This window comes from Leptodactylus fuscus, chromosome 3, assembly GCF_031893055.1.
Source record: "Leptodactylus fuscus isolate aLepFus1 chromosome 3, aLepFus1.hap2, whole genome shotgun sequence".
Taxonomy (NCBI): domain Eukaryota; kingdom Metazoa; phylum Chordata; class Amphibia; order Anura; family Leptodactylidae; genus Leptodactylus; species Leptodactylus fuscus.
In genome coordinates, this window is record NC_134267.1 from 206,455,250 (window position 1) to 206,482,136 (window position 26,887).

The 26,887-nt window shown below is 45.0% G+C and overlaps 1 protein-coding gene across 1 annotated transcript in view; it reads left to right on the forward strand.

The window, feature by feature from the left end:
- TPO (thyroid peroxidase) overlaps window positions 1–26,341 on the forward strand; it is a 127,596-nt gene extending 101,255 nt beyond the window's left edge. Inside the window, exons 13-15 of the mRNA XM_075269599.1 lie at window positions 15,948–16,047; window positions 25,628–25,766; window positions 26,201–26,341. Of these exons, the coding sequence (XP_075125700.1) occupies window positions 15,948–16,047; window positions 25,628–25,766; window positions 26,201–26,341 (380 nt within the window). The remainder of the gene's footprint in view (window positions 1–15,947; window positions 16,048–25,627; window positions 25,767–26,200) is intronic.
- Window positions 26,342–26,887: the final 546 nt, after the last annotated feature.

Sequence of the window (26,887 nt, forward strand, 5' to 3'; positions counted from 1 at the left end):
GGGAAGACTATAGTCTTCCTACATCCCCAGGGCTTAGTTTCCAGGGCTGAACCAAGGCATCAGTTTTGAACTGTGAAGGGGGAAAAATAACAGGGAAAAGCTGTAAACAGTCACACATAACATTAAACACAGAACATGGGACATGCCAACATAACCTAGAGGCACAACAAACCCCAAACATAGTAGCACTTCAGGATGCTGTAGCAACACAATCTAAATATATACACAGTCCAGTCACATTAATGTGACCACCTGTCAAAATCCAGAATAACCACCTTTGGCAGAGCGGACCCCTGCGAGAAGTGCAGGAAGAGAGGGGATGTTGTGATGATGTCACTGGGATGTTGAGCCATGCCAACTCCAGTGCTGTGGCCAGCTGCGCTAGGTTACACGGTTGAGCATCCATGGCGCGAACAACCCGATCGAGATGGTCCCACAGATTCCCGATTGGGTTCAAATATGGGGAATTTGCATGCCAAGGGAATACGGTAAACTCATCCTGGTGCTCCTCGAACCACGCACGTACACTGTGAACTTTATGACACATCGCATTGTCCTGCTGGTAGATGCCATCAACCTGAGGAAAAACATTTCGCATGTAGGGGTGAACATGGTCCGTAAGGGTAGATGCGTACTTGTGTTGGGCCATCGTGCCTTTCACAATGATGAGTGCACCCAGATGGCTGATGACACGTGCCTTCTGCCATTGGTTATTTAACGTTGACGTCAAAAGTAGGCGGTGGTCACATTAATATGACTGGACTGTGTATATGTTGGGTGCAAATCTGTGATCTGTAGCCAGAAGACCAAAAATAGCCAAACAAAAAAACACTACTTTTTTTCACCATCCAGTGGAGTGCTGCCTTTCTATCTCCATCATCAATCAACAAAGATCGGGGAACAAACATTGCTGTACGCCTGACTGAACGGAGTTGTGCGTATGCAGATTTTGTTATTTTAAGCCTTTAGGGGTTGGGGGGGAATTTGAACACCCCTCTACTAAACACCCATAACAGTTTTACAGCAGTTTATTTTTACTGAAAAAAATAAATAAATTGAGCAAAGCATTTACTCAATTGTATTGTTCCGTACGCCCCAGTGTGTAGAAGAACTACCAGGGAATGAAGTAGTTAAGAAAATATGTAGCATTCAGTCCTTTGTACTCTTCATATCAACCCTTGTAAACAGATATTTCCCGCAATCCAATTACCGTTAATGTGGTAAGTTAATAAATTACACACCGCATTTAATTCCTCCGCCCAGAATTAAATTAGAAGTGGGGAATCTTGGAAGGGAATTGTTAGAAGATAAAATAATGAAATGTATTATCTCTGCTCCGCATATAATATCTGCCTTATGCCGATCAATGGAAGAGATAGCCTTTAGCCAACTAGAAATTGAATGACAAAATCAAAGTTTAGTAACATCAATGAGATGGGAAGCCGAGTATAACAATGAGCTAGAACGTAGAGCTCGTGGCAGTAGATAGAGATCTCCAGAGCCATCAATTCTGTCTTCAGCATTTACTCTACAGTATGTATCATAGGGCCGATCACTACTAAATACCGACAGTTTGCGAATCCACATTTTGTGTTTTCTTCTGCTTCATTCATGTCAAAAATGTTAAAGATATTCTTTTTCTAAAAGACTCACATTCTTATAAATGTAAGATTTACCGCTCAGTGTAAAAGATATTACTCATAAAATAGACACCAAAAACTCATGGGTAGATGCTCCTTCTGGGTGAATTTTTATTAATTTGTTGGATGGAGATCCTTTTAGGGTCAGTTCACACGTGAGCGAAGGGGAAGTTTTTGACAGCGGATTTCGCTTCAAAAACCGCCCCTTTACAATGGTGGTCTATGCAGACTGCCGGGCTTCTTTTTTCCGCTAGCGGCGGGCTGCTGCTAGTGGAGAAAAGAAGCAACATGTCCTTTCTTCAGGCGGAAGCCGCAGTATGCTTCCGCCTAGCAGCAGCACCCTCCTGTGTTGGCTCATTCATTTGAGCCAGCTACGGAGGGGAAAGCCGCGACCACGATGGTCGTGGCAGGCGGGTTTTGACCAGAGAGAGACGTGGCTCACCGCGTCCCTCTCTGTGTCAAAACCCACGCGGCTCCCAACGTGTGAACTAGCCATTAAGGCAAAGGTAATGCTAAGTAAAATGACCGCTAGTTAACTGACAACTGACTCTAGATTCACACTAGTCATTTGGCTCCGTCAAGAAACCAGAACAATGTAAAGATGGGCAGCTACAACAGCGGTCAATGGCGGACCCATTGACTATAATGGAGTCTGCCCGGCATCCATCCTGTGCCCGCCATTTCCAAACTAAAAGTGGTGGGAAAAATATCCTCCGTCCACGAAGACTGAGTATTCAACAGAGACTCTGCCTCAGGTGTGAACCCAGCCTAAACCAAATCACAGTTTCGGCACAGTGGATGTAACATTAGACAACTCTAGAGGACTGTAGAGAAACCTACGAGTGAGCCACAGCAAAAAGCTCCCAATTTCAGGAGAGCATTCAGCAGTGGTTTTTTATATTTTATATTGTTTTTATCCATCTTCACAAATACCAAGATTCTGCCAGTTATTGTACCCAATGAAGCTTATTAAGATAGCATCTTTGGACTCTCGGAAGCACTGTATACATACATTCAAGTTTACGCCACTAAATAATAAGAACAAAAGTTTTCAGCGGTTCTTAGTGCTGGTAGAGGAGGAAATGTCTGTTTTCGTAATGGTGCATTGTGGTGTAGGATAGAATTCACCAGCCCTCATAGTTTAGGTCAGTGGAAAATTTAAACACGTTTTCCAGCCTTATAAAAATTGGCAGTAACAGTGTGCCCTTACCTACCTCTCCTCTACTCCCTACTGGCAGCAGCATTTTACATCTTCAAACCTCTCCTAAATTTGCAGTAGCATCAGAATTCACTACCCCCCTCCACCACTAGCAGCAGCATCTATCCGCCCCTTCCTCTTTGGATTTTCTACACTGTGTCGGGACCTGCACCTTACACTTTTGAGAAGTGTCAGTAGGAGGTGGTGACGACTGATTCTTAGTTTAGATTGGTGGAAGAGTTTATATTTTCATCATGGGTAGTTAAGTGTAATTGAAGTGTTAAAGGGGTTGTGCAGGACTTGAAAACATGGCTGCTTTCTTCATCTCAGGAAGTGACACTGTGTCCATTGGTCACATGGCAATACCACATCTCCATCCCATTAAAATCAATGGGACATAGCTGCAGTATGGTCATGTGACCAACGGACATGCTATAATTAGAGATGAGCGAACAGTGTTCTATCGAACTCATGTTCGATCGGATATTAGGCTGTTCGGCATGTTCGAATCGAATCGAACACCGCGTGGTAAAGTGCGCCATTACTCGATTCCCCTCCCACCTTCCCTGGCGCCTTTTTTGCTCCAATAACAGCGCAGGGTAGGTGGGACAGGAACTACGACACCGGTGACGTTGAAAAAAGTAGGCAAAACCCATTGGCTGCCGAAAACATGTGACCTCTAATTTAAAAGAACAGCGACGCCCAGCTTCGCGTCATTCTGAGCTTGCAATTCACCGAGGACGGAGGTTTCCGTCCAGCTAGCTAGGGCTTAGATTCTGGGTAGGCAGGGACAGGCTAGGATAGGAAGGAGAAGACAACCAACAGCTCTTGTAAGAGCTAAATTCCAGGGAGAAGCTTGTCAGTGTAACGTGGCACTGACGGGCTCAATCGCCGCAACCCAGCTTTCCCAGGATCCTGAATGGAATACACTGTCAGTGTATTCCCGTATACCCGATATATACCCCGATACCCGTTCCAACGGTGTGCCCCCCCACCTTCACCCCAGAAATACCCTGCAAGTCCCCTAGCAATAGAATTGGGGCTATATACACCCACAATTTTTACTACTGGTATACAGTGCCATTGTCTGACTGGGAATTCAAAGAATATATTGGGAATACAAATACCCTCATTTCTTGCTACTGCCATATAGTGCCAGTTTCTGACTGGTAATTCAAAGAATATATTGGGGTTACGTGCACCCACAATTTTTACTACTGGTATACAGTGCCATTGTCTGACTGGGAATTCAAAGAATATATTGGGAATACAAATACCCTCATTTCTTGCTACTGCCATATAGTGCCAGTTTCTGACTTGGAATTCAAAGAATATATTGGGGTTACGTGCACCCACAATTTTTACTACTGGTATACAGTGCCATTGTCTGACTGGGAATTCAAAGAATATATTGGGGTTATAAATACCCTCATTTCTTGCTACTGCCATATAGTGCCAGTTTCTGACTGGTAATTCAAAGAATATATTGGGGTTACGTGCACCCACAATTTTTACTACTGGTATACAGTGCCATTGTCTGACTGGGAATTCAAAGAATATATTGGGAATACAAATACCCTCATTTCTTGCTACTGCCATATAGTGCCAGTTTCTGACTGGGAATTCAAAGAATATATTGGGGTTACGTGCACCCACAATTTTTACTACTGGTATACAGTGCCATTGTCTGACTGGGAATTCAAAGAATATATTGGGAATACAAATACCCTCATTTCTTGCTACTGCCATATAGTGCCAGTTTCTGACTGGGAATTCAAAGAATATATTGGGGTTACGTGCACCCACAATTTTTACTACTGGTATACAGTGCCATTGTCTGACTGGGAATTCAAAGAATATATTGGGAATACAAATACCCTCATTTCTTGCTACTGCCATATAGTGCCAGTGTCTGACTGGTAATTCAAAGAATATATTGGGGTTACGTGCACCCACAATTTTTACTACTGGTATACAGTGCCATTGTCTGACTGGGAATTCAAAGAATATATTGGGAATACAAATACCCTCATTTCTTGCTACTGCCATATAGTGCCAGTGTCTGACTGGGAATTCAAAGAATATATTGGGGTTACGTGCACCCACAATTTTTACTACTGGTATACAGTGCCATTGTCTGACTGGGAATTCAAAGAATATATTGGGAATACAAATACCCTCATTTCTTGCTACTGCCATATAGTGCCAGTTTCTGACTGGGAATTCAAAGAATATATTGGGGTTACGTGCACCCACAATTTTTACTACTGGTATACAGTGCCATTGTCTGACTGGGAATTCAAAGAATATATTGGGAATACAAATACCCTCATTTCTTGCTACTGCCATATAGTGCCAGTTTCTGACTGGGAATTCAAAGAATATATTGGGGTTACGTGCACCCACAATTTTTACTACTGGTATACAGTGCCATTGTCTGACTGGGAATTCAAAGAATATATTGGGAATACAAATACCCTCATTTCTTGCTACTGCCATATAGTGCCAGTGTCTGACTGGGAATTCAAAGAATATATTGGGGTTACGTGCACCCACAATTTTTACTACTGGTATACAGTGCCATTGTCTGACTGGGAATTCAAAGAATATATTGGGGTTATAAATACCCTCATTTCTTGCTACTGCCATATAGTGCCAGTTTCTGACTGGTAATTCAAAGAATATATTGGGGTTACGTGCACCCACAATTTTTACTACTGGTATACAGTGCCATTGTCTGACTGGGAATTCAAAGAATATATTGGGAATACAAATACCCTCATTTCTTGCTACTGCCATATAGTGCCAGTTTCTGACTGGGAATTCAAAGAATATATTGGGGTTACGTGCACCCACAATTTTTACTACTGGTATACAGTGCCATTGTCTGACTGGGAATTCAAAGAGTATATTGGGAATACAAATACCCTCATTTCTTGCTACTGCCATATAGTGCCAGTTTCTGACTGGTAATTCAAAGAATATATTGGGGTTACGTGCACCCACAATTTTTACTACTGGTATACAGTGCCATTGTCTGACTGGGAATTCAAAGAATATATTGGGGTTATAAATACCCTCATTTCTTGCTACTGCCATATAGTGCCAGTTTCTGACTGGTAATTCAAAGAATATATTGGGGTTACGTGCACCCACAATTTTTACTACTGGTATACAGTGCCATTGTCTGACTGGGAATTCAAAGAATATATTGGGAATACAAATACCCTCATTTCTTGCTACTGCCATATAGTGCCAGTTTCTGACTGGGAATTCAAAGAATATATTGGGGTTACGTGCACCCACAATTTTTACTACTGGTATACAGTGCCATTGTCTGACTGGGAATTCAAAGAATATATTGGGAATACAAATACCCTCATTTCTTGCTACTGCCATATAGTGCCAGTGTCTGACTGGGAATTCAAAGAATATATTGGGGTTACGTGCACCCACAATTTTTACTACTGGTATACAGTGCCATTGTCTGACTGGGAATTCAAAGAATATATTGGGGTTATAAATACCCTCATTTCTTGCTACTGCCATATAGTGCCAGTTTCTGACTGGTAATTCAAAGAATATATTGGGGTTACGTGCACCCACAATTTTTACTACTGGTATACAGTGCCATTGTCTGACTGGGAATTCAAAGAGTATATTGGGAATACAAATACCCTCATTTCTTGCTACTGCCATATAGTGCCAGTGTCTGACTGGGAATTCAAAGAATATATTGGGGTTACGTGCACCCACAATTTTTACTACTGGTATACAGTGCCATTGTCTGACTGGGAATTCAAAGAATATATTGGGGTTATAAATACCCTCATTTCTTGCTACTGCCATATAGTGCCAGTTTCTGACTGGTAATTCAAAGAATATATTGGGGTTACGTGCACCCACAATTTTTACTACTGGTATACAGTGCCATTGTCTGACTGGGAATTCAAAGAGTATATTGGGAATACAAATACCCTCATTTCTTGCTACTGCCATATAGTGCCAGTGTCTGACTGGGAATTCAAAGAATATATTGGGGTTACGTGCACCCACAATTTTTACTACTGGTATACAGTGCCAATTTCTAACTAGGAATTCAAAATGCGCAAGGCTCCCGGAAAGGGACGTGGACGAGGCCGTGGGCGAGGTCGGGGGAATGGTTCTGGGGAGCAAGGTAGCAGTGAAGCCACAGGGCGTCCCGTGCCTACTCCTGTGGGGCAGCAAGCATTGCGCCACTCCACAGTGCCAGGGTTGCTTGCCACATTAACTAAACTGCAGGGTACAAACCTTAGTAGGCCCGAGAACCAGGAACAGGTCTTGCAATGGCTGTCAGAGAACGCTTACAGCACATTGTCCAGCAGCCAGTCAGACTCTGCCTCCTCTCCTCCTATTACCCAACAGTCTTGTCTTCCTTCCTCCCAAAATTCCGAAGCTTTACAGAACAATAACCCAAACTGTCCCTGCTCCCCAGAGCTGTTCTCCGCTCCTTTCATTGTCCCTCAACCTGCCTCTCCACGTCACGATTCCACGAACCTAACAGAGGAGCATCTGTGTCCAGATGCTCAAACACTAGAGTCTCCTCCATCTCCGTTCGATTTGGTGGTGGATGACCAGCAACCCACCCTCATCGACGATGATGTGACGCAGTTGCCGTCAGGGCATCCAGTTGACTGGCGCATTGTGCGGGAGGAGGAGATGAGACAGGAGTTGGAAGAGGAAGTGGTGGATGATGAGGACACTGACCCGACCTGGACAGGGGGGATGTCAAGCGGGGAAAGTAGTGTGGATGTTGAGGCAGGTGCAGCACCAAAAAGGGTAGCTAGAGGCAGAGGCAGAGGTCAGCAGCTTAGGCGAAGCCAGGCCACACCCGGAATCTCCCAAGATGTTCCAGTTCGTACCCAGCCCCGAAAAACTCCCACCTCGAGGGCACGTTTCTCGAAGGTGTGGAGTTTTTTCAAGGAATGCGCCGAGGACAGATATAGTGTTGTCTGCACAATTTGCCTCTCGAAATTGATTAGGGGCTCTGAGAAGAGCAACCTGTCCACCACTTCAATGCGCCGTCATTTGGAATCCAAGCACTGGAATCAGTGGCAGGCAGCAACGGCAGGACAAAGGCCGCCTGCCGTTCACGCCACTGCCACTGCCTCTGCCTCTGCCTCTGCCACTGCCACTGCTGACTGTGCTGGCGATGCACTCCAGAGGACGAGCCAGGACACCACTTCATCTGCCTCCGCCACTTTGTTGACTTCTACCTCATCCTCCCCTGGTCCTGTCTTATCTCCTTCTCCTGCACCATCAAAGGCACCATCAGGCGTTTCTTTACAACAACCCACCATCTCTCAGACATTGGAGCGGCGGCAGAAATACACTGCTAACCACCCACACGCGCAAGCCTTGAACGCCAACATCGCTAAACTGCTGGCCCAGGAGATGTTGGCGTTCCGGCTTGTTGAAACTCCCGCCTTCCTGGACCTGATGGCAACTGCGGCACCTCGCTATGCCGTCCCTAGCCGTCACTACTTCTCCCGGTGTGCCGTCCCCGCCTTGCACCAGCACGTGTCACTCAACATCAGGCGGGCCCTTAGTTCCGCGCTTTGCACAAAGGTCCACTTGACCACCGACGCGTGGACAAGTGCATGCGGACAGGGACGCTACATTTCACTGACGGCACACTGGGTGAATGTAGTTGAGGCTGGGACTGCTTCCCAAACTGGCCCGGTGTACCTCGTCTCCCCGCCTAACATTCCTGGCAGGGACACGAGAAGAACACCCCCCTCCTCCTCCTCCTCTACCGCCTCCTCCTCCGCCTCCTCCTCCGCCACCGCCTCCTCCTCCGCTGTTAGATTGACCCCAGCTACGAGTTGGAAACGTTGCAGCACTGGCGTTGGTAGACGTCAGCAGGCTGTGCTGAAGCTGATCAGCTTGGGGGACAGACAGCACACTGCCTCCGAGGTGAGGGATGCCCTCCTCGATGAGACGGCAATATGGTTTGAGCCGCTGCACCTGGGCCCAGGCATGGTCGTTTGTGATAACGGCCGGAACCTGGTAGCAGCTCTGGAGCTTGCCGGACTCCAACATGTTCCATGCCTGGCCCACGTCTTCAACCTAGTGGTGCAACGTTTCCTAAAGAGCTACCCCAATGTTCCAGAGCTACTGGTGAAAGTGCGGCGCATGTGCGCCCACTTTCGCAAGTCGACAGTAGCCGCTGCTAGCTTAAAATCTCTCCAGCAACGCCTGCATGTGCCACAACACCGGCTTTTGTGCGACGTCCCCACACGCTGGAACTCAACGTTTCAGATGTTGAATAGAGTGGTTGAGCAGCAGAGACCTTTGATGGAATACCAGCTACAAAACCCTAGGGTGCCACAAAGTCAGCTGCCTCAGTTTCACATCCATGAGTGGCCATGGATGAGAGACCTTTGTGACATCCTACGGGTCTTTGAGGAGTCCACAAGGAGGGTGAGCTCTGAGGATGCGATGGTGAGCCTTACAATCCCGCTCTTGTGTGTTCTGAGAGAATCCCTGATTGACATCAGGGATAACTCAGATCACACAGAGGAGTTAGGGATAGCATCCGATCCGTCACAGCTGGAGAGTAGGTCCACACATCTGTCCGCTTCACTGCGTTTAATGGAGGAGGAGGAGGAGGAGGAGGAGGAGGAAGAAGAGTTGTCCGATGATGTGATGGTGATACAGGAGGCTTCCGGGCAACTTCGAATCGTCCCATTGTTGCAGCGCGGATGGGTAGACATGGAGGATGAGGAGGAAATGGAGATTGAACTTTCCGGTGGGGCCAGAGGAGTCATGCCAACTAACACTGTGGCAGACATGGCTGAGTTCATGTTGGGGTGCTTTACAACCGACAAGCGTATTGTCAAAATCATGGAGGACAACCAGTACTGGATCTTTGCTATCCTTGACCCCCGGTATAAAAACAACATCTCGTCTTTTATTCCGGTAGAGGGGAGGGCCAATCGCATCAATGCTTGCCACAGGCAATTGGTGCAGAATATGATGGAGATGTTTCCAGCATGTGACAGTGGCGGCAGGGAGGGCAGTTCCTCCAGTAGGCAACCAAGTTCTCACCGGTCCACACAAACGAGGGGCACACTGTCTAAGGTCTGGGACACCTTGATGGCACCCCCTCGCCAAAGTGCCGCCACGGAGGGTCCTAGTGTCACCAGGCGTGAGAAGTATAGGCGCATGTTGCGGGAATACCTTTCCGACCACAGCCCTGTCCTCTCCGACCCCTCTGCGCCCTACACGTATTGGGTGTCGAAGTTGGACCTGTGGCTTGAACTTGCCCTATATGCCTTGGAGGTGCTGTCCTGTCCTGCCGCCAGCGTCCTATCTGAGAGGGTGTTCAGTGCAGCCGGTGGCATCATCACTGACAAGCGCACCCGTCTGTCAGCTGAGAGTGCCGACCGGCTCACTTTGATAAAAATGAACCACCACTGGATAGAGCCTTCATTTTTGTGCCCACCTGTGTAAAGCACCCCAACATGAAACTCCATGTCTGTACTCAACCTCTCCAATTCCTCCGCATCCTCATACTCATCCACCATAAGCGTTGCACAATTCTGCTAATACTAGGCTCCCTCCAACATGATTTCCCCCAACTCTGCTGGTTAGAGGCTCCCTCCACCCTGATTTCCACCAACTCTGCTGGTTAGAGGCTCCCTCCACCCTGCTTTCCCACAACTCTGCTGGTTAGAGGCTCCTTCCACCATGAATTTGCCCAAACTGGGCTGTTTAGAGGCTCCCTCCACCATGAATTTGCCCAAACTGGGCTGGTTAGAGGCTCCCTCCACCATGAATTGGTCCAAACTGGGGTTTTTAGAGGCTCCCTCCACCATGAATTGGTCCAAACTTGGCTGTTTAGAGGCTCCCTCCACCATGAATTGGTCCAAACTGGGGTGGTTAGAGGCTCCCTCCACCATTAATTGGTCCAAACTGGGCTGGTTAGAGGCTCCCTCCACCATTAATTGGTCCAAACTGGGCTGGTTAGAGGCTCCCTCCACCATGAATTTGCCCAAACTGGGCTGTTTAGAGGCTCCCTCCACCATGAATTTGCCCAAACTGGGCTGGTTAGAGGCTCCCTCCACCATGAATTGGTCCAAACTGGGGTTTTTAGAGGCTCCCTCCACCATGAATTGGTCCAAACTGGGGTGGTTAGAGGCTCCCTCCACCATTAATTGGTCCAAACTGGGCTGGTTAGAGGCTCCCTCCACCATTAATTGGTCCAAACTGGGCTGGTTAGAGGCTCCCTCCACCATGAATTTGCCCAAACTGGGCTGTTTAGAGGCTCCCTCCACCATGAATTTGCCCAAACTGGGCTGGTTAGAGGCTCCCTCCACCATGAATTGGTCCAAACTGGGGTTTTTAGAGGCTCCCTCCACCATGAATTGGTCCAAACTGGGGTGGTTAGAGGCTCCCTCCACCATTAATTGGTCCAAACTGGGCTGGTTAGAGGCTCCCTCCACCATTAATTGGTCCAAACTGGGCTGGTTAGAGGCTCCCTCCACCATGAATTTGCCCAAACTGGGCTGTTTAGAGGCTCCCTCCACCATGAATTTGCCCAAACTGGGCTGGTTAGAGGCTCCCTCCACCATGAATTGGTCCAAACTGGGGTTTTTAGAGGCTCCCTCCACCATGAATTGGTCCAAACTGGGGTTTTTAGAGGCTCCCTCCACCATGAATTGGTCCAAACTGGGGTGGTTAGAGGCTCCCTCCACCATTAATTGGTCCAAACTGGGCTGGTTAGAGGCTCCCTCCACCATTAATTGGTCCAAACTGGGCTGGTTAGAGGCTCCCTCCACCATGAATTTGCCCAAACTGGGCTGTTTAGAGGCTCCCTCCACCATGAATTTGCCCAAACTGGGCTGGTTAGAGGCTCCCTCCACCATGAATTGGTCCAAACTGGGGTTTTTAGAGGCTCCCTCCACCATGAATTGGTCCAAACTGGGGTGGTTAGAGGCTCCCTCCACCATTAATTGGTCCAAACTGGGCTGGTTAGAGGCTCCCTCCACCATGAATTGGTCCAAACTGGGGTTTTTAGAGGCTCCCTCCACCATGAATTGGTCCAAACTTGGCTGTTTAGAGGCTCCCTCCACCATTAATTGGTCCAAACTGGGCTGGTTAGAGGCTCCCTCCACCATGAATTGGTCCAAACTGGGTTTTTTAGAGGCTCCCTCCACCATGAATTTGCCCAAACTGGGCTGTTTAGAGGCTCCCTCCACCATGAATTGGTCCAAACTGGGTTTTTTAGAGGCTCCCTCCACCATGAATTGGTCCAAACTTGGCTGTTTAGAGGCTCCCTCCACCATTAATTGGTCCAAACTGGGCTGGTTAGAGGCTCCCTCCACCATGAATTGGTCCAAACTGGGTTTTTTAGAGGCTCCCTCCACCATGAATTTGCCCAAACTGGGCTGTTTAGAGGCTCCCTCCACCATGAATTGGTCCAAACTGGGTTTTTTAGAGGCTCCCTCCACCATGAATTGGTCCAAACTGGGCTGGTTAGAGGCTCCCTCCACCATGAATTGGTCCAAACTGGGGTGGTTAGAGGCTCCCTCCACCATTAATTGGTCCAAACTGGGCTGGTTAGAGGCTCCCTCCACCATTAATTGGTCCAAACTGGGCTGGTTAGAGGCTCCCTCCACCATGAATTTGCCCAAACTGGGCTGGTTAGAGGCTCCCTCCACCATGAATTGGTCCAAACTGGGTTTTTTAGAGGCTCCCTCCACCATGAATTTGCCCAAACTGGGCTGGTTAGAGGCTCCCTCCACCATGAATTGGTCCAAACTGGGGTTTTTAGAGGCTCCCTCCACCATGAATTTGCCCAAACTCTGCTGGTTAGAGGCTCAATCCACCCTGATTTTCAAAACAAATGTTGGTGCCAACCTCAACTTACTACAAGGGCCAAATTCACTGCTGGTGACAAGCTCTCCTCACTGCAAGTGCCAAATACACATGTTTCAAGGTGTTTTCCTACTGTCAGAGAGGTGGTATTGAGTGTGTAAAGTGTGTAGTTGTTAGGCTGTGATGTTGGGGTAATAGAGGGTCTTTGGTGTGTTAGATGCCCCCAGACATGCTTCCCCTGCTGTCCCAGTGTCATTCCAGAGGTGTTGGCATCATTTCCTGGGGTGTCATAGTGGACTTGGTGACCCTCCAGACACGGATTTGGGTTTCCCCCTTAACGAGTATCTGTTCCCCATAGACTATAATGGGGTTCGAAACCCGTTCGAACACACGAACATTGAGCGGCTGTTCGAATCGAATTTCGAACCTCGAACATTTTAGTGTTCGCTCATCTCTAGCTATAATGTCCTGAGAAAAGCAATTACGTTTTTGCATTCCTGAACAACTGCTTTAGGCTGAGGACCCACGTTGTGGAAATACAGCTTTTTTATTGCAGATTTTGTTGTGTTTTGTTTTTTTTTCACCAAAGCCAAGAATGGCTTCATAAGGAATGGGACATATGTAAGAAGATCTTATTGATCTACCTCCTATTCAATCCACTCCTGGCTTTGGCTTATAAAACTGCAGCAAAATATGCAACAACAAAAAAAAAAGCTGCATTTCCACAACGTGGGGCCTTATCCTTAAAGGGATTTTCCAAGACTTATTAACTGATGACCTATCCTTAGGATAGGTTATCAATTAAAGATAAACAAGGACCCCCATGGCTGGGCTCTGGCTGATCAGCTGTTTGAAGTTGATGCAACATTTGTGTCAGTGCTGCACCTTCTACAGTACTTATCAAGCACAACAGCACACATTTAATAATAATAATAATAATAAATTTTATTTATATAGCGCCAACATATTCTGCAGCGCTGTACAATTTGTAGGGTTCAAATACAGACAGATAGATACATTACAAAGAAAGTCATTTCACACAATGGGACTGAGGGCCCTGCTCGCAAGAGCTTACACATTTGATTGATATCCCAACTCAGCCCATTCACTTGAGTTGTGAACAGGTTACATGGCCTGTTAAGTGGACCTCCACCAATCTTCAATTGATGGTCTATCCTAAGGCTAAGTCATCAATTTGAAAGACATCTTTAATACCCCCTTGTTGACAGTCTAGGGTTTGAGGTGAAGGATAACTTACATTCCAGGCTCTCTCTCTATCTCTCTCTGAAACAGAATATGACATGTTCATTGTATAACACTTCCTGCCTCTTTTCTCTTCGTTCTACCCTTTATTGATCATACAAGTTACTGTAGAGACAGAATGGCAAGGACTGCGCAGCTGTGCAGAGCTGCATAATTCTCTCTATAACTGGGCACAGTATTCTATGACTGGTCTGCCATACAGTGGCATAACTACCACGGAGGCAGCTGCCACAGGGCCCGGGACATTAGGGGGCCCGGTGACAGCCGCTACCACTGCGGTTTTTTCTTTTTTCTTAATAGGCCATTACCGGCTGGAGTCCAGCCGGTAACGGGCCCTATTTACTTACCGATCCTGGCTTGGCCAGGATCGGTAAGTGACACTGCGGGCCCCGCAAAGACTATTATTATACTCGGGGGTCTTTGCAGACCCCCAAGTATAATGATTGGAGGCCCGGGAGAGGTAAGAAACATAAAAAACTGTGTTACTTACCTCTCCAGGCTCTGGGCAGGCTTCGGCCTAGTTGTCTGACATCCCATGACCCCGGCCTGCTTCCCGACGTCATTGAAGAAGGACGACAACGGAGGCAGACAGCATAGGAGCCGGGGGACAGATAAATAACAGTAGATTTTTATGTTTTTATTCCCCCGGGTCTCCGATTATTATACTCTGTTTTTGTTTTTTTTTTGTTTTGTTTTTTAAATGTAGATTGTAAGCCCCACATAGAGCTCACAATGTACATTTTTCCCTATCAGTATGTCTTTGGAATATGGGAATCCATGCAAACACGGGGAGAACATACAAACTCCTTGCAGATGTTTTTTTGCACTTGGCGGGATTTGAACACCAGAACTCCAGCGCTGCAAGGCTGCAGTGCTAACCACTGAGCCACTGTGTGGCCCCTGATTATTATACTCTGGTCTCTGAAAAGACCCCAGAGTATAATAATTGTTTATGGGTGTACACAGTGGAACATAATGCTGAGTGCAGGGGCCACTGAGGAACATAATACTGTGTGCAGGGGCCACTGAGGAACATAATACTGTGTGCAGGGGCTACTAAGGGACATAATACTGTGTGCAGGGGCCACTGAGGAACATAATACTGTGTGCAGGGGCCACTGAGGAACATAATACTGTGTGCAGGGGCCACTAAGGGACTTAATACTGTGTGTAGTGCAGGGGCCACTAAGGGACATAATACTGTGTGCAGGACATAGAGCGCGCAGGAATGCGGAGGAGAGGGTCGGTCGAGGTCTTCGGTGTTGGGGGGGGCCCCACCATTCCTAGTTACGCCACTGTGCCATATAATAGAAATGATCAGGGGATCCTAGCACCATCTGGCCCTACATAACTGCAAGACGTTCTTCATTTTCTTGCAAATCTGTTTGTTTAACCTCATCATTTTTAACGTGAAATCCATCCGTGCATGAACAATGATGTGAATACTTGCATGTCTAAAGAAGTTTTGTTTGCAACTTTCCCATTACTTTCCCTTTCGTGGCTGTTAATGACTAGTCTATTACCTCTGCGCGCTTGGTTAACATTGTTCTACTCCAAAATATATCAAGATTTGTTTTTGATTTCCCGGGTCATGGATTAAATGTTCCTTTCACTTTGTAAATAGGTGACTATTAGAATAATTGCGCTGCGGCGGTGACTACATAAATGTCACAATAGATTTTCATCATTATTTCGCTTTTGGGAGAACACAGCATTCTACTTTGTTAGATACAAATGTTTTACAGCCGCAATTACGCCGAGATTGTAATGCATTAGGACCATCATGCGATGTTTCTATTGTAAACACTTATCATGATTAAAAGCCAAGACTATTCAATAAAATATTTATGGGTCACCATAAGAGCGGCAATAATTTGTAGGTTTCATTAGACGAATGCTAAATGGTTTCCATAGTTAATTTTTGACTCTTTCAGATTTTTTTTTCCTATTAAACCAATATTTTGTCGCAACTCTCCTGTCTTCAGATTCTGGAAAACTTCCACGAGCGTCCATAGCATCCATCATTTTGGTGGCACTTTTATTCCTTTCCTGGGCTGTGACATGCTGGATTCTGGTTTGCAGAGGGTAAGGAAGATTTGTCGTGTTTTCCACTTATTGCATATTTGTTTATTGTCAATCATTTAGATAACAAGACTCTTGTAAACCCTCGTGTGCAAATGATTGACAATGTAACGTCAGTCGCCTGCCAGTATCTGAATGCCCTTGTGAGTGTATATGAGCCTTTACATCTGTATCTGTGCATCTCTACCTGTGTGAGCGAAACTCCATCTGTCGGCGCTGCCTCTCTTGATATTATTGTCAATCACAGACGATCTTTTTCCCATTTCAAATATATCTTTATGCATTTACTTTCCACAAAGGGAAGGTTCTGTTTAAAGGGAACTTGTCAGGTGGATATCACATATTAAAGGGGTCTTGGCCGGTTGCCATTTCATACAACCATGAATGCAGAAACTTTCTATGGTCTGGAACTTGCCAGAAACCCAGCCATGATGTCCTTATTGTGGTCCAGTTTGGGTTAGTTCACAAAGGGCAAGTTGGCAGAGGATTTTGATGCAGAATCTGCCTCAAAATTTGCTGCTTCCATTGAAGAAGCTGGTCGCTTCTTTTTTCTGCTAGCCCTATTCTGGATTCCATGTCTCAATCAGCCATGGCATCCACAGTGCGAGGCTCTGGCCCATTCATTTGGGCCTAATCCATCGCGGAATGCCGTTGCATTGCACCGGCATCTAGTTGTGGCAGCCACTACGGAATATGTGCACGCAGAACCCCGTGTGAACTAGCCCCTATCGTCTCATACGTGTTGTCACCCTGCCTGATAACCTGCAAATCCCATCCACACATTGTGGAAAAATATGTTGACACACTGTGATTTACAAAACCGCCGCACTGTACTTCACTATTGTATTCAACCCGTTAGGATTCAGATGCAAGGTAAGAAATGTACTCATCTTCAAGAGAGCAGAAGTGGGCTGACAACTGCGAGCAGTAGAAAATGATACATAAAGGTAATATACTACTGCCAGCCAAGACCAGCCTCAGACGCCTTCACCAGAGCCCCTCACAATAAGAGATGGACTTTCGCTGAATCTAAAACCAGAAACCAAACACCAAAACCACACACTGCTCACTGGGACAGAGATAACAGAATGGTAGTCCATCAGGAGCCAAGAAGGAAGTTGCAAACTAATTAGCCAGCAAAGCTGGTTGACGAGGGAATGGTTTATAAAGGCCTGCTCAGGAAGCTTCCCTGTATTTTCATGGCAACCTTAAAGCAACAACAACCAATCCTAACAGGAAGCTTCCTTATGTTGAAAGGACAACCTTAAAGAGATAAGATAAGATAAGATAATATAAGATAATCCTTTAATAGTCCCACAGTGGGGAAATTAAAGCAACAACAACAGATATACTATTCCTGACAGAACCTCTATTTGTGTCTGAAGGACACAGATAAAGTTGACATCACTGCCTGATGGTCGAAATAGTATCCGAAATGTGAGACTGTCCTGCTCGATTGGGCCCCCACAATTATAGGGTCCAATGTGGTTGCACCTTTGACCCTATAGTTAAAGTGGACCTGAGTATGAAACCAGCCTTAGTAAACCCAGCCCCATGTATGAAGGATGTTCTCCAGTATGGAAAATGCTGTTTTACCTAATACATTTTGCTGTGAAAAAAAAAGAAAGAAAATGAGCAAAAAATGTCATACATAAAAGCATTAACCCCTCATGTGTAAATGTAACGCACCCTCATACACAATGTAGTAGATTTCCCTCACTATGTTACGCCATGTTACTTCATGTCCAGGGCAGCGCTTTGCTCCAAAGGCAATAATTAAGTGAAACATCTGCTACTAAATAATTAGGTCGTAAAGAAAATAAGTGAATACAACAGGGAGTCGCGCGGGACACATTCCGAAAATACCAAGCACCGAGACTGTAGACCAAAAATTATAGAAGAGATTAGAGCTGCTAGTTGATCCCCAAGGAAGACGTTCTCCTATTCCAAACACCTCGGTGTCTTTTCACCGAGAAACTATGCCCTGCCGAAAACCTGAAGTATGAAGAATATAGTCTAAGGCCACATTCACACAGCAGTGATTAATGGACATGGAATTTCTGTTTTTTTAATAGGCGTCACATGACAACTTTAAATTTAATACAAGTTAACGGAACCCGTTTTTGCAGCATCCTTTACACCTCCGTTTTGCCGACACATTGTATTCATGTATTAAGCTACATGTGCATTTTTGGCGTAAATTGCACCTTTTTGAGGTCTTTTTCTGTGCTACGCTTCATTTATGTGTCTTTTTAGTGCTTGTTATGCTGCTCTAGCCACTTTTGCTTTTTGGTGATAAAAGGGGGTGTGTTCAAAATGGAGATCCTTTTTACGCTGTATTTATGATTTGCACCTTTTTTTAAAAAGTGCAAAATAGCCGCAAATACACTCCAGTCCATGGACAGTGTAACAGAGCCTGCCAGATTAGATGCATTAATGGCGATTGCGCTATTTTCAACACTTTTTGCACATAAAAGCTGCAAACTGCCATATAAATAATGATTGTTCATGCACTTGCACAGACACACAAATTAGGTCCGTGAAAATAGCGCGGCCATGTGCGTAAGGCCTAAAGCTACATTCACACAATAGTGATTCATGGCTTTGGTTTTTTTTTTAGTAGACCTCATGCACAGCATTAAATACAGTGTCAGTAAATTGAGGCAGTAAACAGCGTTGTATGACCATTTGGGGACCTCCATTCTCCTTAAAATAGACGGAGAGAAAAGTCCTGCAAGCAGAACATTTCTGTACACCGATTTTGGGCGGAAACTCAGTGCACTCCACTATAATTTATAGGGTCCGCAGGTTTCAGGCGCGTGGTGAAGCAAAGGGGGCGGGGCTTAGCGCCATTCGCAGGCAGAGAGCAGGCACGGAGAGGACCTGCTCTCTGCCTGAGCGTGAGGGGAGGCTGCTGTGGCCAGTGGCCAGTGGCCTCCCCAAACCACTGCTCGGTGCTAAGCCAGTTCAGGACAGCTTGTCCTGGACTGGCTTAGATAAGCAAAAATGCCGCCCTCCCTGGGGCCCTGGCATAGCGCCGCCTGAAGCGGTCGCTTCAGGTCGCCTCATGGGAGGTGCAGCGCTGTCTGCAGGTATCCGATTTTTAAGCGGATAGGGTCCCCAAACAGTTCAATGGACAGAAACCCAAACACTAGTGTGAATCTAGCATTAGATAGGTAGCAAACCAATTGAGATAGCTAACAAAATAACATCTGAGAGAGTGTATTTTCGATTCACCTTGAGGGCTTCTTCACACGGTCTACGCGCTGTGTATTCTGTACATGTTACACGTGTAAAAATACACGTGTAAAATGTAGTTAGCCATTGAGTTTAATGGCTTTTTCGTATACCACGTGTCTTTTTGCACGCGTCATGCTACCACGAGTGTGAAAGCACAACCAACATTCAAAAGTCAGAATGAAAAAAATATTCAAGCATATGATGAATACGACAGAGTCGTATTCAACATTCAAAAGTGACCAAAACATCAGCCAGAAAGCATTGGTACTGAGATGTGGTCTGTGATCCCCAACTGCAGACCCCTCCTTTATTGAGTGAGTCTCAATAATTGTCAATAATTTCCATCTGTTGTCTATTCCATATGCAAGACAGCATGTGAAATTGTTTGTCAATCAGTGTTGCTTGGAGTTACATTGTGCTGCTTAAGGCCTAGTTCACACGGAGTTTTTTGGATCGGAACCTGAGGCGGAGGCTGCCTCAGGTTCCGATCCATAAAACGTGTTGCGGAACTGAAAGCCGGTGCACGGCACCGGCTTCCAGCTGCGCACCCGCCTCCGGATCAGGCTCCGGAAAAAGCTCCTGCGCAGCTCCCATTGATTTCAATGGGAGCCGTCTTTTTGGTCCGGGTTTTGAGGTGTTTACGGCCTCAAAACCCTGACCAAAAAACTCAGTGTGAACTAGGCCTAAGTGTTTCCTTTATTTTTTTGAGCAGTGTATAGGGTCATGTACGTGGGCTGACAGAAGTGAATAAATCAGTGTGGTATCCGGAAAAAAAACCCGTATAGCACACTGAACTCGCACACAGTCGTCTGCAAGGGGCCTTAGATTGATAAAGTAAACACCCAGGACCCCCACCTACCAGCAAGAGCTCTGATATTTCTGGCTATCCTAAGGACAACAATTATAGAGGTGCAGAAAATATCTCTATAGACGCATAGTATACATAGAAGCCATAAATGTATTGCAGATAGGTTTAATGTATTAGAATACATGACATGCAATACATTTCAACAGCAAATGTTTCGGCTACAACAATTGCACGACATGTGACTGCACCCTAAGGCCTCGTTCTTCATTATAGATTATATTTGATAATGATTCCTCACACATTCCAGATGTATCTCTGCGAAGAAAAATATTTGCATATCGCAACACTTACAAGGTTATGCAGATTTTCTCTCTTAGAAGCCTTGCTATTCAGAGACTTACAAGGTCCTTAATCCAGATCTATAGCGCTGCAGACACCAGTGTTGTATGTAACACTCCTCATATGTTTGCTGAATTTTCTGAAAGTTATTAAGGAAAGGTGTCAAGAAAGTGACAAAATAACACTGCTGCACACTTCATAGTATATTAATACTTATTTTTCTGTGCTTCTTATAAAGGATGATTGGACATTGTCTATTTAAAGAAGACCCTTCACCACTTTTACCAGTTCCAACTCTTTCCATCCTTCAGAAGGCGCCACTTCACTGATTCCAGAGCAGTTGGAATTTTATTCTCTAGCCCCCACCATTCCTGAGCAATAATTTTTTTTTTTTTTTTTTCATTTTACTCCCATCTGTCAGGTGGGCGGTCCCTGTTTTTCTGCTCTATCCAAGACTGCCCTGCACTTGACAGCATAGTGTGATTTTTCTAAAACGAACAGAAATGATTTCTCAGGAATGGCGGGTGCTGCAGAAAAAAGTACAGCAGGCAGGAATCAGTGTAACAGTGCCTAATGAAGGGTAGAAAGGGTTGTAGTTAATGGAGTTGGTGAAAAGTCCTCTTTAAAGACCTTTCATGTTCTCCTGCACCTGCGGTTTTATATACCGCTAGAAAGCCGACAGAGCTCTTTCCCATTATGAGGCCTGGGGCAAGAGATATCGGCGCAGTTACCGATATCACTTCGTTCCTGACAGTCTTTTTGGGCTGAAGAACATCCCTCCTGATAGGACTCATTCATAGCTCTGTAATGTCAGAGGGGTATTCCTTACCGTCCAGCCATGACACTCAGCTTAGAGAGAACGCTCCCCTGTACTAATCTATAGAGTACTGTCGGGTGGGGGGACTTTCCTTGCAGCTTATTGTCATGGCTGGGTGGTAAAGAACACCCCATCTATCAGTACAGAGCTACAGATCATATAGTTGCAGCATCCACAGCATGCTGCTATATGTTTTATGTTTGTTACATGTACCCCGGGATTGTCTTGTTTGTCTTGTCCTCCATGTTGGATGTCAAATGCTTGAACATGTGCCATTTCTTGTGTATTTTCACTTATCTTTGCATCATTTTGCTGTTTGAATGATGCGTACTATCTCATGACCAATCACAGGAAACTGGACGGGGTTCTAGGAAAGGGATTCTAGTCTCCAGTAGCTGTAGCAAAGTTAGTCCAGTGGGCTAGAAGTCCAGAGGTTCAGAGATCCAGAGGACTAGAAGTTCAGTCCAGATCTAGCCTAGAGCTGATCTAGTTGCAGAGAACAGCGTTCCAGCATCAGTCATCTTGCATATATCCTGCTGTGAGAAACAGTACTAGAATTCAGCTCAGACTCATCAATAAAGAAGACATTTTGTTCCAAGATACAACTGGAAGCTGCCCTGGGGTGCGTGAGAGAACTTTGGGGGTTCCCTAGAGACACCTGTGTTTCTGTGCCAATAGGAGTAACAGAGGTACCTGACAGGAGTATGGTATACAGACCTGCCTTCCAGGTATCCGGTTTCCCTAGTAGGACTCTTAGCCCTGCTTCATCCCTTAACTGATTTAGGGAGTAGTACGAGAGACGGAGAGGAGAAAAGTATGTCAAGTACTACGGTGTCTATATTGCCTTGGCTAAACTCTTAAGTCTGGGACATTGTGCATTGAACTGTATGCTGTATCCATCTAGCAAAGCTGCGTGAGCATCTGTTGGTGTTGTTCAATAAAAGTTATTTGGTTTACCCTTCAACCGCTGGACTCCTGAGTGGTTACCTGCATCACCATCAGGGCATCTCCTGAACAACATCGATGTCTTTCTTGAATTGAGGCGCCCAGAACTGTACACAGTATTCCAGGTGTGGTCTGACCAGGGAAGAGTACAGCGGAATAATGACCTCTCTTGATCTAGATTCAAGACAAGCATTGAATCTAGATCAAGAGAGGTCATTATTCCGCTGTACTCTTCCCTGGTCAGACCACACCTGGAATACTGTGTACAGTTCTGGGCGCCTCAATTCAAGAAAGACATCGATATATTGGAGCAAGTCCAGAGAAGAGCAACCAAAATGGTGGAAGGTCTGCAAACCATGTCCTATGAGGAGCGGCTAAAAGAACTGGGATTGTTTAGTTTGCAGAAGAGAAGGCTGAGGGGAGATTTAATAGCAGTCTACAAATATCTGAAAGGTAGTCATAGTGCAGAGGGATCTACCCTATTCTCATTAGCACAAGGAAGTACAAGAAGCAATGGGATGAAACTAAAGGGAAAGAGATACAGATTAGACATTAGGAAAAACTTTCTGACAGTGAGGGTAGTGAGAGAGTGGAATAGGCTGCCACGGGAGGTGGTGGGCGCTCCATCAATGGAAATCTTCAAGCGGAATCTGGATAAACATATAGCTGGGATGATTTAGGAAAACCTGCACTCGCAGGGGGTTGGACCCGATGGCCCTTGAGGTCCCTTCCAACTCTACCAAAAGTAAAGTAAAAGTAAACATCTACTACGGCTCAGTATCAACAGGTCCCCTCTCCCACAAGGAGTGCGCCAGGGGAGAAAACAAGGACTCTACCTCATCTAACAGGTAGTTCTGCAGGACTCCCTTTTCTGCACAGCCTTGTGGAGGTTTCGGAGTGTGTGAGTAGCGCACCAGGCCTAGCAGGCGACAGCGCCCGTGCCGCCTCATTCCATGTTCTCTCTGTTCAAGCGAATGGGTTTGAAAACTGACTGCCGGGTTTCTGTCTCTTGTCCAGTTTCTCAGGGCAGAAGATGGAAACCTGCTGGATTGTGCAAACCGGACACCGGGTGTATGTTTTTTTTTTTTTTTTTTTTTTTCTTTACATGATGGTTTTTGATGATTTTTTTGTTTTGTTTTTACACCTTTTTTTTTTTTTTTGCTCCAGCACACTGTATTGACCTGGAAACTCCACTTTGAAAAACCCAGTTGTGTTTTTTTTTCTGCCTCCCATTGAGTTCAAAGGGTTTTTCAAGGCAGAATCCGCCTGAAGTTAGGTCATGTTGCTTTTTTTTTTCTTCTAGTTGAAAAAATGAGCTAGAGGGAAGAAAAAATCTGCTACTGACTCCCATGGAAATGAATGGGAGTCGTCGTGTAAGGTAAAATCCATCTGCAAAAAACTCTATTATCTCACCATACAATAAAAACCATTGAAAGAGTCAAAATAAAATTCTGTGCTACCATGTAGTTAATGTGTTATGTGTCAAGTTAAAGTTTGCCACATCTGTCAATTCACATTTTGATACAGTAAAGAAATACCGCACATATCATAAAGAACATCACAGATTTAGCAGATTCACGAGGTAGTCAAATATGTCAAATAAATGACAGTATTGATGGTCAACTCCTAATATTTACCGTGCTCTGAAAAGCCAGGAATAAGCAGATGACAGATCCTTAAAATGATAGGTTATTAACTTCACAGGAAGGCAGGAATGATTTCAATGAGTGCTCTATAGAAATACCCCACTTGTTCTACCGCCTTGTTCCAGGACTATAGTACATCTGCTCTGGAACCTGCTGTGCAAGTTCAGGGTGCCAGAAACAAAAAAGAAAATTGCTTCTATATCATCCTTTACAGATAGAATCATAGCATAGTGTATAGGTCTTACATCAATTGATTCATCTCTTCCACCCAAGCATTTATTAAACTCCCTCATTGCCCAGCAAGACACCATCAGAAGCTGCTCGATGTATCCTCAGCCTTTTCTGCTAAGTAATGACTTGTATTGAGCAATCCATAGCACAAAAGTGTTGCTTAGCTTTTGTGCTATTCAAGAAAAGTAGCGTCATGGAACAAGTTTCCTGCCAAGGTACTTGGAAGAACAGTACATTATTTTACAGGAGTTTTCAGAGAACTAAAAAATCTGTAAATTTTGATTTAAAACAGTTAAAGACCAAATTTTACAATTATTACAATATAGTTTTGCATTTGAGCCCTACCGCTAGACATAGACAAGCCTCATTGTCCCAATAGGTCCTCCGTGCATGTGCACACTTGAGGACCGGAGTGCTTTCGGTAAGGGTTACTGGCTAGATTGCCCTGAACCAGGTTTGATCAACTCCCCCATTGTGTTAAAGGAGACCTATCACCAACTCTAGCAGGATGTTTTAATAGACGTTCCTCCACCGGATCCAGCACTGTTGTAATTTTTGCAGCACAAAGCAGAACGAGGCCTGTGCCACATTGAGCGTACTCGAGTTTTTTTTTTTTTTATTTTAAGGAGGGTGGTGGGGGGGGGGGGGGGTCTATGACCAGCCACAATATCAATGTATAGAATAGAATCTACCATAAAATAAAATAAAAAGTGCAAAAAAAAAAAAAAAATTAAAAAAAAATAAAAGTTCTTAATCCCTCCTTTCCCTAGAATACATACAGAAGTAGAAAATGACTGTGAAACACAAACACATTAGATATCCCTGTGTTTGAAAGTGCCCGCTCTACTGAATATAGGGGATCTGCAGTGCTCCTGTTCCGTCGGGAAGGGGTTAATAGGAGCACTGCAGATTCAGCCCCAAGTGGGGGAAGAAAAAACAGTCCTCAAGCTCAGGGAAGGGGCAGACAAACAACCAAAACACCCCCTCCCCTTCCCCAGCACCCAGCATCTACTGCACCCAAAAACTCCGACCATTTTAATTTTTGAAATTTTCCAGTAGCTGCTGCATTCCCCCCCCCCCCCCCCATAGGCTTATACTCGAGTCAATAAGTTTTCCCAGTTTTTGTGGTAAAATTAGGGGCCTCGGCTTATATTCAGGTCGGCTTATACTCGAGTATATACGGTATGTTCACACAGCGAAAAATGAAGAGGAATTCCTACTTCTCTTTTCCACATCCTGTTGTGATCTCTTCCTCCCATTGAAAACAATGGGAGGCAGATTTTGGAAAGAATCTGTCCTGGATTCGGAGGCGCAAACCCCCCCAAATCCTTGTCAAATTCTGCCATGTGAACATAATCTTAGGGGAAGGAACAACAGCCATTCCTCCCCATGTTGTTTGCAATGGCCTGTGTAATAGGGCCAAACATGACATATACATCTCTCAGCAGAGTAACTCAAAATAATCTTTATATCAAAATTGGAAATTTTTTGCTATAAATTTTGTATAGAAAATATGATGTGATTTCCTAGACTTTTAATATATTTTGTTTTCTATAGCAGGAGATTCTCCTTCAAGACATCTGCTGATTCTCTTCATCGAGAAGACCAGAGAAAAATTTCCTTAAAAATAGATTGTTGCAAGTGCCACGAAATGCGTTTTTCGCCATACCCATCAATGACTTTAGAGACAACACAGGTAAATAGTTCGGTATAAAGGCCAACAAAGTAGAGAGAGATAAAATGCGTCAGAAGGTCGGGATGGACTTCATGTTTTCATTGTCTACCAACTCCTTATAATAAAGAGAAGCAATCTAGATGTTTCTATTATAGATCTAGGAGCTTCCATGGAACTACAGCCGATGATTCTCATCTGACTCAAGATCCATAGGAATTAGAGAGATTCACATTGTGACCTGGACTCACGTAAGAAGACTACTTCATCAGTAGGTGTTAGAAGTTGAAGGACGTCACATCTGAGTGTTTTTTCTTTATTTTTTTTTTGCAAGAGACTAAAATTGACACTTCGAGGGAATGTATCATCTGAAAATGAAATTTTTACTATGTGGGGTGTTCTTTATGGGGTTTTTTTCTAGCTACACTGATAATCTTAATATATACATTGAGTTTTAGAAAGTGCCTCCTTGCAATTTAGTGGAGAAGGAGGTCAAAGGTAAGACCTCTGAAATCTGGAAAGCCTTGGAAGAACAAGCCCCAGAGTCTTGGACTGCACTGCAGACTATTGAATGCCCTTCCGTGCCGGTGGACCCATAGCCTCATAGTATTCTATCCTGCACCCCCGTTGTGGCCAGAACCCTGGTCTTCATACAAGTTGAGCCAATTCTTAGAGGACTCTTCATAGGGAAATTACATTTAACTCTGCAACGGCATTACTCCAATACTGAAATTGAAACACAAGTCTTTAACCTCATGTTGTACTGAACTTGTCCTTCACAACGTCATCTCTTTGTTATGAGATAAACAACCCAATGATCTCTTCGGCATCACCTTCAACACAATCTCATCTTATATAAGCTATAGCAGCTTATTCTATTTCGACTGCTTTATTCTTTTATAGCTGAGCCTCTCCTATAGGTATCTTCTTTAAATTGAAGGTTAAGCCACCTCCATAATCACTAAATATCATAGCCCTTGTTATTCTTCAGATATCACACCACACATCATCCCATCTGTAGCTCTATTCTTACTGCTTAGTCCCCTCGACTGCTCATATTCAGCAAAATGGGAGACTTTTCTGTTCTCTCCTGATTTTTTTTTTTTTTTTTTTGCCTATTGGATTGACTATAACTATCAGACTGC